General features: G+C 31.3%; 1 protein-coding gene across 1 annotated transcript in view; it reads left to right on the top strand.

Annotated features, from left to right (window-relative positions):
• Positions 1 to 12,852, top strand: part of LOC134688592 (structural maintenance of chromosomes protein 1A-like) — a 30,863-nt gene that overhangs the window by 9,127 nt on the left and 8,884 nt on the right. Inside the window, exons 10-20 of the mRNA XM_063549404.1 lie at positions 1,589 to 1,803; positions 3,716 to 3,929; positions 4,245 to 4,456; positions 5,157 to 5,319; positions 6,188 to 6,246; positions 6,757 to 6,952; positions 7,614 to 7,682; positions 9,679 to 9,812; positions 10,314 to 10,435; positions 11,214 to 11,299; positions 12,282 to 12,500. Of these exons, the coding sequence (XP_063405474.1) occupies positions 1,589 to 1,803; positions 3,716 to 3,929; positions 4,245 to 4,456; positions 5,157 to 5,319; positions 6,188 to 6,246; positions 6,757 to 6,952; positions 7,614 to 7,682; positions 9,679 to 9,812; positions 10,314 to 10,435; positions 11,214 to 11,299; positions 12,282 to 12,500 (1,689 nt within the window). The remainder of the gene's footprint in view (positions 1 to 1,588; positions 1,804 to 3,715; positions 3,930 to 4,244; positions 4,457 to 5,156; positions 5,320 to 6,187; positions 6,247 to 6,756; positions 6,953 to 7,613; positions 7,683 to 9,678; positions 9,813 to 10,313; positions 10,436 to 11,213; positions 11,300 to 12,281; positions 12,501 to 12,852) is intronic.

Genomic DNA, 12,852 nt, shown 5'->3' on the forward strand with positions numbered 1-12,852 from the left:
TGGAATGATAATTATACCCCACGCAATGAGTTGCGGAGGGTATAATGTTTTTGACCCGTCCGTCTGTCTGTCCGTCAGTCCGTCCGTCAGTCTGTCCGTCAGTCCGTCCGTCCGTCAGTCCTATTTCTTGTCATCGCAACTCCTCTCAAACCACACAACAGAATTTCACAAAACCTTTTCAGATAATAAGGTCATACTATGTAGTTGTGCATATCGATGGGAAATTGCGATTCAATTTTTTTTCTAAGAGTTACGCCCCTTTGAACTTATTTACTTTAATGTACTATTGCAACAGTTTGTTATTGCAACTCCTCTCAAACCACACATCAGAATTTCACGAAACCTTTTCAGATAACAAGGACATACTATGAAGTTGTGCATATTGACGGGAAATTGCGATTCAAATTTTTTTCTAGGAGTTACGCCCCTTTGAACTTATTTGCTTCAATGTACTTCTGCAACAGTTTGTCATCGCAACTCCTCTCAAACCACACAACAGAATTTCACGAAACCTTTTCAGATAATAAGGACAAACTATGCAGTTGTGCATATCGACAGGAAATTGTGATTCAAATTTTTTTCTAGGAGTTATGCCCCTTTGAACTTATTTGCTTCAATGTACTACTGCAACAGTTTGTCATCGCAACTCCTTTCAAACCACACAACAGAATTTCAGGAAACCTTTCCAGATAATAAGGACATACTATGTAGTTGTGCATATCGACGGGAAATTGCGATTCAATTTTTTTCTTAGGAGTTACGCCCCTTTGAACTTATTTGCTTCAATGTAATTCTGCAACAGTTTGTCATCTCAACTCCTCTGAAACCACACAACAGATTTTCATGAAATTTTGTAAACAAAAAGGACATACTATTTAGACGTGCATATTGGCAGGAAATTAATTTTTCTTGTACAATTTTTTTTTCTTACACTTATTCAATTTCTCCAATGACAATGTGGGGACGTGGGGTATGTGAGCCTGCTCACTAAGGTTCTTTAATTAAACAAGCAACTATATATATACAGTTTTAACAAAAGGACATTCAAATCTTATTGAGAATTTCAAAAAAATAATGGAAACATACATCAGACCACATCAACAACCTAATCTTCTGAGAAAATAGTGTTGTTTGTATAATAAGATATCAAGTTACAAGGCCTTTTTATAAGTAAGCATATTTTTAAATGTGGAACATAACACTACAGGGAGATAACTCTATAAAAATTGGTTGAACATTTTAATCACATTCTAAAAATATTTAGCTTAGCAATGACCAAAATAAGTGTTTGTCAAAATGCTATATATCCAATAAACTTTTCCCTTAAAGTGTTTTTGAAATTTTTATACTTTTGTCAAAGGGTCACAGTAAATTTTTTAGTCCAAATTTTATGAAAATTAAACCAGCCAATTAAATTCAGTCGAGGTGTTTGGAACCACCTTAAGTTAATCTTACTAGAAATGTATCAACTCTTTAAATATTACAAGTTATGTGTTGCAACAATTTGTCTTAAGATATGTTATCAGTACAATTTATTTCAAAATATTCTTTCATATTGGCAATGTGAAACTCTGTCTTTATTGGACAGGTACAAGAATATCATAGATTGAAGGAAGAGGCTGGAAAGAGGGCAGCTAGATATATGCAGGAAATGGACACTATCAGTCGTGAACAAAAATCTGACCAGGACAGATATGATAATGAAATGAGGAAGAAAAATGAAATGGGGGCTAAAATCAAACAGAAAGAAAGTGAAATGGAAGAAAATAGAAAAAGAGTTGAAAAACTGAATGAATACATAAGGTAAACGTTCATATAAGAATATAATTGGAAAACAAAGTCTGATGTGGACAACTTGAGAGAAAAATAAAACATGAACTAAAATGAAGAAAGAATGAGAAAGATGCAGGAATATTTATTATTATAGTTTTGAAATCAGAGAGATATATGACATGTATTTCATAAAACTGAAAACATGCAAGAATAATATGAAGAATACTTATTCAAGCATTAAATATAAAAAATAAAATCTTTTATAAGATGTTGATGTGAATTTAGTGGGGAGGATTGAATGCATGAGCTCGCACACTCCAAGTTGTGTCCTTATATGAGCCTATAACGAACCCTTTTTAGCTCACCTGGCCCCAAGGGCCAAGTTAGCTTTTCCCATCACTTTGCTTCCGGCGTCTGTCGTCGTCCGTCGTTGTTAACGTTTACAAAAATCTTCTCCTCTGAAACTACTGGGCCAAATTAAACCAAACTTAGCCACAATCATCATTAGGGTATCTTATTAAAAATTGTGTCCAGTGACCCAGTCAACCAACCAAGATGGCTGCCATGGCTAAAAATAGAACATAGGGGTAAAATGTAGTTTTTGGCTAATAACTCAAAAACAAAAGCATTTAGAGCAATTCTGGCACAGAGTTAAATTGTTAATCAGGTTTAGATCTATCTGCTCTGAAAATTTCAGATGAATGGAACAACCTGTTGTTGGGTTGCTGCCCCTGAATTGGTAGTTTTAAAGAAATTTTTCTGTTTTTGGTTATTATCTTGAATAATATTATAGATAGAGATAAACAGTAAACAGTAATAATGTTCAGCAAAATAAGATTTACAAATAGGTCAACACGACCGCTATGGTCAGTTGACCCCTCTAGGAGTTATTGCCCTTTATAGTCAATTTGAAAATATATTCCACTGTTATTACTGGGCTAAGTTCATTATTGATAGAGATAATTGTAGCAACAAGAATGTTCAGTAAAGTAAGATCTACAAACACATCACCATCATCAAAACACAATTTTGTTATGAATTTATCTGTGTCCATTGTTTAATATGCACATAAACCAAGGTGAGCGACACAGGCTCTTGAGAGCCTCTAGTTTTCTTTTTAGCTCACCTGGCCTAAAAGGCCATGTGAGCCTTTCTCATCACCTGGCGTCGTCGTCTGTAGTCGTTAACAATTTTTCAAACATCTTCTCCTCTGAAACTACTGAATGGATTTGAATGAAACTTAGCACGATTGTTCCTTAGATTATCCTGCACAAAGTGTGTGCTTCGATTTTTGATCCGTCAAAAAACATGGCCGCCGTTACTTAAAATAGAACATAGGGGTCAAATGCAGTTCTTGGCTTATATCTCAGAACCGAAAGCATTTAGAGCAAATCTGACAAGGGGTAAAAATGTTCATTAGGTCAAGATCTATCAGCCCTGAAATTTTCAGATGAATCAAACAAACCATTGTTTGACCAAAATTGTCAATTGACCTCTTAAGGAGTTATTGCCCTTTAAAGACTTTTTTTCACAATTTGTTCATCATGTTGACTTACTTTAAAAAATCTTCTCCTTTGAAACTGCTGTATCAATTTCAGCCAAACTTAGGCTAAATGAGTTTCAGAGTATCTAGTATAAATTTTATATTTCATTTCCTTGTATGTCAAGAAACATAGCTCCTATGGCTAAAATAGAACAAAGGAGAATTTTTTTTTTTTGGCTTTTGAAGAGAATAGGACCATTCAAAGAACATTTAAATAAATTGAAAAGCCAAAATAATCATTGATGAGAGATTAAACCAAAAAAATTCAGGTGAGCGATTCAGGCTCTTGAGAGCCTCTTGTTTCTTGAAGGTCCTAAATGTTAGTCATCTCAAGTAACAGTTCACATATCTTAAGTAGAAATCTATTAAAGAAAGACTTTTATAATTTGTTTCTTTCAGAACAAGTAATCAGACAGTTGCTGAACAAAAAAAGATTGAAGAAGAACTTACTGCTCAAGTAGAACAGGCTAACTCAAGAATATCTGAGATTAATGTTGATCTAGAATCTATCATGGATCAATTAGGGGAGGCTAAAGTTGACAAACATGAAAGTGCTAGAGCTATGAAGAAAAAAGAACTATTAGATAATTTGAAAGGTCTATTTAGTGGAGTTGTAAGTTATATTGTGGGTTAGGTCTATGATTAAATTTCAGAAAAAATAATTGGACTTTAATACTTTTGTATTTGTGTTAAAAGACCAGTATAATTCAGTACCAGTCACCAAAAACATGTGTCTAGTTCAAAATAGATGTGCCATTCAAATTCAATTAAAAAATTTTTAAAGCATTTATTATGTCAAATTAATACCATACATCATCTCGGATATCTCTGAACTAGTTCTGAAATTCCATTTGTCACTGAGATTATCTTTTGTAAACACAATGTATAACAGAATAGCTGATTATCTAAAATTTAATATTTTAAACAGCATGGTAGACTGATAGACCAGTGTGAACCCAGTCATAAAAGGTACCAGATTGCTATCACTAAAGTTTTGGGTAAATACATGGATGCCATTGTATGTGATACAGAGAAGACAGCTAAAGATTGTATTCAATACATGAAAGAACAAAGGATTGATCCAGAGACATTCTTGCCTCTTGACTATCTTGATGTTCGATCTGTTAATGAAAAACTGAGGTAAATAAACAAACATATTATTGAAGGTTGTTGCTTCAGGGAGTTCAGGCCTCACGGTCAAAACTTTCGAGCATGATTTTTGTACTCGGACTTGAAAATCAACCTATCAAATTGCTGGATTTCATGTTTCGAGCATGATTTTTGTGCTCAGAGCTAAAATGAATGTTACACTTTGATAAAGATGTTATTTACACCTTAGAACTTCAATATTTTGTATTCATAAACACAGACTAAATTTTGTATGTTTACTTGTTTCCACATTGGCAGGCATTACATTTGTTGATATCTTGATACCGAGTTGTAGAAATTTTGTCAAATATAATGCCTACCAAGTTTTAAGTAGGGCATGATGAAATTATTTCAATTCTTATCTGAAAATTAATAACTTAATTAATAAATTAAAAAGCTTTTTAGAAAACAAACTATTTCTTGATTAAAAATGAAGAGGTTAGTGTAGACTTACTTTTAGATTGATTTTAATTCATCCCTTGCAAGCAACATAAAAAAAAAAAATGTCTATTTTGATCTCCAGCCTTCTCCAAAAAGACATTGCATTTTCATTGTGATGTCAATCATGTGCACTTCATTTAGAACAAGACTAAGAACAAGTGAATACAAAATTATAATTGAGATATTTGTATGAAAGTCCTTGTATGAATTGTATTATGAACTGAAAATTTAAAGCTGAACACTTTTGTAGGGAAATTCGTGAACCAAAGAATGTGAAGTTAGTGGTAGATGTTATAAGATACAATCCCCCCTCTATTAAGAAAGCTTTATTGTTTGCCTGTGGTAATGCTTTAGTATGTGAAACAGTGGAAGATGCTAGACATGTGGCATTTGGTACTCATGAGAGGCACAAGGTATGTATAGCAAAATAATGTATAAGGAGAAAATTACTACAAAATAAAAAAATAGTTATGACTTGTAGGAATATATTTCAACCCAATAATATACACATATTTGAGTATTTAAAGAAATTATCCTGCTCAGTAATATTCAGAATTTCTCCAGATTTGATTTTTTTTTATCATACCAATATCAATAATAGGCATTATACTGGCATTTATATTTTTCTCACACAAATAATAAAACTCCCTTTTAAAGCATTGCTATGAGCGAAAAAAAAGTCTTTAAGAAAGGCACATTTCTTTATTGTCTATTTTTATTAATTTATTGATACAAGATGTTGAATGAGTGTCAATGAGTCTATTTTAATTCATTTAAATGAAATGTAAACTTCATTTAATTTATACCCAGTATTTGAATGAAAATGATTCAGTTTAAGTTACAACTTTCCCTCACTATAGTCGCAATCAGCTGAAATTCGTAGCGGTTATCGGTAAAAATAATCTAAACTATCAATCGTAATCACTCATGATATAGTTTTTCACATTCCATTCATGAATCGGCAAAAAGAAAAACCACTACTGACCTACCTTTTAAGTAATCTCACTGTAATAATCCTTACCTTCACATTTTCCAGAATCTTTTCCATTGTAATTCGACCATCTTCGTTTTTATGAGGATCATTTGTTTACATATGACATTTGTCACTTACACAGTTTCCTGAAATGTTCTTTTCATTGATGTGGTAAGGTTTCCCACGCTTTATGCAAATTTTATGAAATTGAATTCCATGGAAACACTTCCTGTAAAAACAATGGCGGTATTTCTATTTATCTGATTTGCACATGACTTATGAAATATTTATCCCAACCTATTTTTCAGACTGTTGCTTTAGATGGTACCTTATTCCAGAAATCTGGTGTAATCTCAGGAGGTGCTAGGTAGGTCTTATCATTTGTTTTAACTATAGAAATTTATCTTAACTTCTGTGAATGGTTTCCACACTCTTTGATTCCATTAAATTGCTCCATGTACCAAAAACAGAAAAAAACTATGCTGCTGTTATTTGTGAAATATAATAAAGAAGATGCGGTATATTTGCTGACAACTATGAAAGTATGTCATCATGAAGTAAATGAGAACTGGAACATTATACACTGTTGTACAAAAATCACTTCAATATCTACAGACATACTGTAATATAAGAACAAATAGATGTTATATTTCAGAAGGGCGAAATATTGGATAGTAGAAATCTAGATGAACAAGCCACTGATAGGCAGGGATATTTAAACAAAAATTATCACAAAAGGTTATTTGTTAACTGTTCTCAATTAGTTCAGTAACTATTTGTATTAAATCATTGTTAAAGATAGACAAAAAATTGATGTTTGTAATCAAACTACTTTATTTTTAAAAGATAAATGCAATAAGATTATTGTCCATTGCAGTGATTTGAAGGCAAAGGCAAGAAGATGGGACGAGAAACAGTTGGGGCAGCTAAAAATAAGAAAAGAAAAAATAACTGATGAATTAAAAGAACACTTGAAAATGAAGAGGAAAGAATCAGAACTTAGCACATACAGATCTCAGATTAAAGGCTTAGAAACACGTCTTAAATACTCAATTACTGACAGAGATAATACGGTATGTGTGTTATATCTGTTAAGATAAATATTTTGTAAATTAGTTTCATAGACCCTTGGTGGTTTTAGTTTGTCTCACACAATTTAAATGTTACTGGCCACTTTGACTGAAAAAAATATGATTATTATACATTCACAAAAACCAGGAAGATATTTTTGCAACAAGAAATTCAATTACAATATAATCTATATATATAGTTCATTCAGAAATGAAACTGTTAAATTTGTTTAAGAAGTTTTAGACAAAAGCTTATGAAGAAAACATTTGAAAACGAAATGATGACCTAAGCACTAATTATATATTCATCAGTACAAATACTGTTTGGCTTATGACCGTAATACTGTGAAAATATTATTTTCTAAAACTTAACTTTGAAAAAATACCAGTATATTTTAAATAAATAATTTCAAAACTACAGACTCTGACAAAACGATGATTATTGGATACTGTAAGAATTAAATGTTAACTGTACGACCTTTGATTTTGTTTCCATATAGTAGTTTTTCCCCTCATATAGTCTTTGAACTTTGAACGTTTTTACATAGCTTGCGTGATTATGTATTGCTTTTCAAGTTAATATTTGCTTTAGATTATCAAAATTACAATAAGGCAAGACATATATCTGTGTTTATTTATTATAATGATTTTTGTTTTTCTTCAGATGAACAAGAATGTATCATCTATAGAAAGAGATGTAGGCCAGTATAATGAAATGTTAAAACAGTTTGCTGTAAGTTGACAAAAACACAAAATGAAAAAGAATATAACATATGAACTTTAGAAAAGCAACTGCACTTTGTTGCTGTTATTTATCTCAAAGTCACAGTGATGTCTATAACATGTTCAAATAAAAGTCACAATGCACTGCATATTCAGTGTAGCACTTGCATGGGTGGAAGTTTTTACTCATAATTATGGATAACTTTAAATTTATTTGTGTAAAGAAAACTAGAAGGAAAACATGAACATTTTTTATACGTCCGCAAAATTTGAAAAATGTTCGTCGTATATTGCTATCACGTTGGCGTTGTCGTCGTCCAAATACTTTTAGTTTTCGCACTCTAACTTTAGTAAAAGTGAATAGAAATCTATGAAATTTTAACACAAGGTTTATGACCACAAAAGGAAGGTTGGGATTGATTTTGGGAGTTTTGATCCTTACATTTTAGGAATTAGGGGCCAAAAAGGGCCCAAATAAGCATATTTTTTTTTCGCACAGTAACTTTAGTTTAAGTAAATAGAAATCTATGAAATTTTGACACAAGGTTTATAACCTCGAAAGGAAGGTTGGGATTGATTTTGGCAGTTTTGGTTTTAACAGTTTAGGAATTAGGGGCTAAAAAGAGGTCCAAATAAGCATTTTTCTTGGTTTTTAAGTAAATAGAAATCAATTGGATTTATCTTTCTCGTATAGAATAGTAGTTGAATCAACTTTTTTGCCCCATTTAGTATAAGTGAATGGAAATCTTTGAAATTCAATCAGAAGGTGTATGACCTCAAAAGGAAGATTGGTTATTGATTTTGGGAGTTTTGATCCCAACATTTTAGGAATTAGGGGCCAAAAAGGGGTCCAAATAAGCATTTTTTTTGGTTTTCGCACCATAAACTTTAGTATAAGTAAATAGAAATCTATGAAATTTAAGCACAAGGTTTATGACCATAAAAGGAAGGTTGGTATTGATTTTGGGAGCTTTGGTCCTAACAGTTTAGGAATAAGGGGCCCAAAAGTACCGAAAATTAAACTTTGTTTGATTTCATCAAAAATTGAATAATTGGGGTTCTTTGATATGCCGAATCTAACTGTGTTTGGAGATTCTTAATTTTTGGTCTCGTTTTCAAATTGGTCTACATTAAGGTCCAAAGGGTCCAAAATTAAACTTAGTTTGATTTTGACAAAAATTGAATCCTTGGGGTTCTTTGATATGCTGAATCTAAAAATGTACTTAGATTTTTTATTATTGGCCCAGTTTTCAAGTTGGTCCAAATTAGGGTCCAAAATCAAACTTTGTTTGATTTCATCAAAAATTGAATAAATGGGGTTCTTTGATATGCCAAATTTAACTGTGTATGTAGATTCTAAATTTTGTCCTGTTTTCAAATTGGTCTACATTAAAGTCCAACGGATCCAAAATTAAACTTAGTTTGATTTTGACAAAAATTGAATTCTTGGGGTTCTTTGATATGCTGAATCCAAACATGTACTTGGATTTTTTATTATGGGCCCAGTTTTCAAGTTGGTCCAAATCAGGATCTAAAATTATTATATCAATTTTTCTCATTTGAATTTCATAAATAATAAGAAATTCCTTCAAACATATTTTTGAGAAGATTAATATTCAACAGCAAAGTGAATTGCTCAAAGGCAAAACAAAAATTTTAAGTTCATTAGACCACATTCATTCTGTGTCAGAAACCTATGCTGTGTCAACTATTTAATCACAATCCAAATTTAGAGCTGTATCCAGCTTGAATGTTGTGTCCATACTTGCCCCAACCGTTCAGGGTTCAACCTCTGCGGTCGTATATAGCTGCGCCCTGAGGAGCATCTGGTTATACTTTAACAGACATAGAAATCTATTAAATAAAACTATCATAGTAAACATAAATATAAAGTCAAACCTGTCCTAAAAGTTACATCAAATTCAAGGTCATCTTCATTTAATGGTCATTTTGAACCTGTCAAGTGGTTTATTACAATGTTTATATTCTGTGTTTATATATTTCAGCCAAGAATGGCAGAACTGGAAAGAAAAATGAAAGAACGAGGGGATGCCATGAAAATTATAAAAGATAAAATGAACAGAGTGGAAGATGAAGTATTTTCTGAGTTTTGTTCTCAAATTGGAGTTGAAAACATACGGTGAGTGGTAGTAAAACTTCTCTATGTATAACATGTATTAATGAAAATGTAAGAGTTTCAATCATTAGTTCTTTTGGGTCAGGCATAATGTTCGTTCGTTGGTGAAGGTAGTTTTTACACCAATTTAAAGGTTCACTGATTGTGTGAATGGGGCATACATGTACCACGGACACATCCCTGTTTCTGTTATTGAATACATTTAGTGCATTAGAGATATTGATACATCAAGGGGCATGGAGAATAAACTGTTTTTCACTTAAAAACTAATTAGAACTATACCTAGTTTTCACAAATCCTCAATTCAGGGACTAGTACCAGTTTGTGACTTTTAGAATTACGCCTTAACATAAGAAACACTTATTCTTACAATGCTGTTTCAATTCATTATGATGACTTCATCCTCAATATAAACAGTATCTGCATGCTTGTGAAATTTTTATCAATTGAGACCTGCAAAATCAGTTTATTTCAATTTTATATGAATATTTTTTTACATATTAGACAATACGAAGAAAGAGAATTACAGATACAGCAAGAAAGGGCAAAGAAAAGACTGGAATTTGAAAACCAGAAGTTTAGACTTCAAAATCAAATAGAATTTGAAAGATCAAGAGATACAATAGGTATTATTTTTACATAATTTTTTCAACTTACAAATGTATCAAAAATATGATGATACAAATAAAAGAAAAACTAGATGCTATTCATTTAAGAAGGCTTATGGTCACTGAAAGCAAGCTCAAAGTGGGAATCTTCTAAGGGCTATTCAAAAAAAAAAATAAGGGGAGGGGGCTTAGAATATTTTTTTTTGTACTACCCCCTCCTTAATTTTATTTTCATTTGTAACTGAATTGTATTTGCTGCAAACTCCTGCCCACAGAAAAAAACATATTTATGTGGTGTTTAAACTTTTAATACATTTTCCCATCAATATTACTAATACACAATTAAGGCCTTCTTAGGATAGATAATAGATTTTACAACATTGATGAAAATATGCCTTTATGTTACATGTGTGACAAACATATCATTGAAGAAGAGTTATCATTTTATTTTTGTTTGTGAAAAATATGCAACTTAAAAAATGTATATTTAAACTTATAATTCTAGAAGACCATCCAGTGTGAAACTTTAATAAGTATTGTCTGTCCATAATGTAAAAGAATTGAATAATTTAGGGAAATCTTTAAAACTGAAAAGATCTGTTATTGTTGACTGTATTGTATATTCTCAGCCGTTGTTTGGCCATTGATGATACTATGTTGTGTATATTTGTTTAATGCATATAATCTTACGAATAAATTTATTATAACGGTATATAGCTGATTGTTTCCCTCAAAGAATTGATTATGCACTAGGAATGTTCCAGTTGAGATATTGATTATAATATGAATTTTTCAGTGAATGTAAAAAAATGGGAAAAGGCTGTACAAAATGATGAAAAAGAATTAGATAAAGTAAAAAATGATGAATCACGACACATGAAGGTTTGTATTGTTTTATCCATAAAAGTTTACAAAATAAAAGCACTATCTTATATAAAGTAAGCATACAGTGTACAGATTGTGTTTCCATTATTACTTTTTGTATTTAAACAAAAAGTTCATTTGGAAATTCTTGAATTTAAAGTCATAAGAAACCTCAAATTAAAAAAAAATTTGCATATGTTTTTTATAACTAAATGGATAGTTTCCATTATACAACTTATGTACATATACTTTTTTCTGAGGAAAATTCTTTAATTTGTCCACATTTAGAAGGAAGTTTACTTAATGTTTATTGCTTGCTTCCAGGAAGCAATTCGCTGACATATTTTCCGTATGCATAGTGACCCCTCCTCGTAAAAATCCGGTGACTACAATAAGCATGGATCTGTCATTGAAATAAACAAATATCTGATTATACATGTTTAACACTTGCTCAATATCCATGCTTTTTGTGATTTGTTTACTATAAGGTGACAATCGGCAAAACTCGGCTTCAAAACATGGCATTTAATGAGCAGCCATATTTGTTAAATCATAACAAACAGAGAGAGAATAAATTGACGATTATAGGATATATTTGTGAAAATAAAGATAAATCGTGCACAGAGGACTAAGTTTATGATGTATACATGCATTGGTTCAAGAATTGGACAAACATTATTTTTCACCACTCACTCGTTGCATATGACTTTAACCCAAGAAGATTGTATAAAGTGAACTAAAGTATATCTAAGAAAACTTTCAATTACATTTTGATTTATAGTTTATCATTCTATATGCATGAATTAAAGTTGCATGTATTATATTTCCATTGTTTTGAACTTGAGTTTTAAAACCAAAATTGAGTATGTTTTGTAACTCTTGTTGGTGTACACTTTATTGCTTTCATATATGTTATGAAGCTCTAGTTAAAGTACATTATATTGCTGGCACATATTTTTTTAGTTGTAGTTAGAGTACACTATATTGCTTGATATTGTAGATTATAGAAGAAGAAATGAGTAATCAAGAAAGATTCAAGTCACAGAAACTTACTCTTAAGTCACAAGTTGATGATTTTGAATCAGAAGTAAATGAAATAAAGAAACGACTGTCATCTCAACAGAAAGAGGTATCAGCTGCACAGAAACAGATCTCTTCAGTAGAAACCAAGTTAGAACAGAAACGAGCAGAAAGACATAGTCTTTTAAAAGCTTGTAAGGTGTGTAATCTACATATGATGTGTGCTACAAATAGTTCCTCAATAGGTCATTATTTATTTAGTGAATTTGAGGAATAAATTGCAGAAAATGATCTTCGCCAGGGCTTTTCCATTTAGAAATGTCTTTCAAGGGAAGGTAGGGAATTTCATTAACCCACAAGGAGAAGTGATTGACTATTGTTGAAATGTTAAGTTTTAAAGCAACATGAATAAATGTATTTAGCATGCCTTCATTTAAACAGGTTATATTTAAGTTGAAGCAACAACAAACCAAAGTGATGAAGGTTGTACTCAACATTAGTTTGTACAGTATTTAAATTGGTTGTACTCAACAGTAGTTTGTACAGTATTT

Source organism: Mytilus trossulus, chromosome 1 (assembly GCF_036588685.1).
Source record: "Mytilus trossulus isolate FHL-02 chromosome 1, PNRI_Mtr1.1.1.hap1, whole genome shotgun sequence".
Classification (NCBI taxonomy): Eukaryota; Metazoa; Mollusca; class Bivalvia; order Mytilida; family Mytilidae; genus Mytilus; species Mytilus trossulus.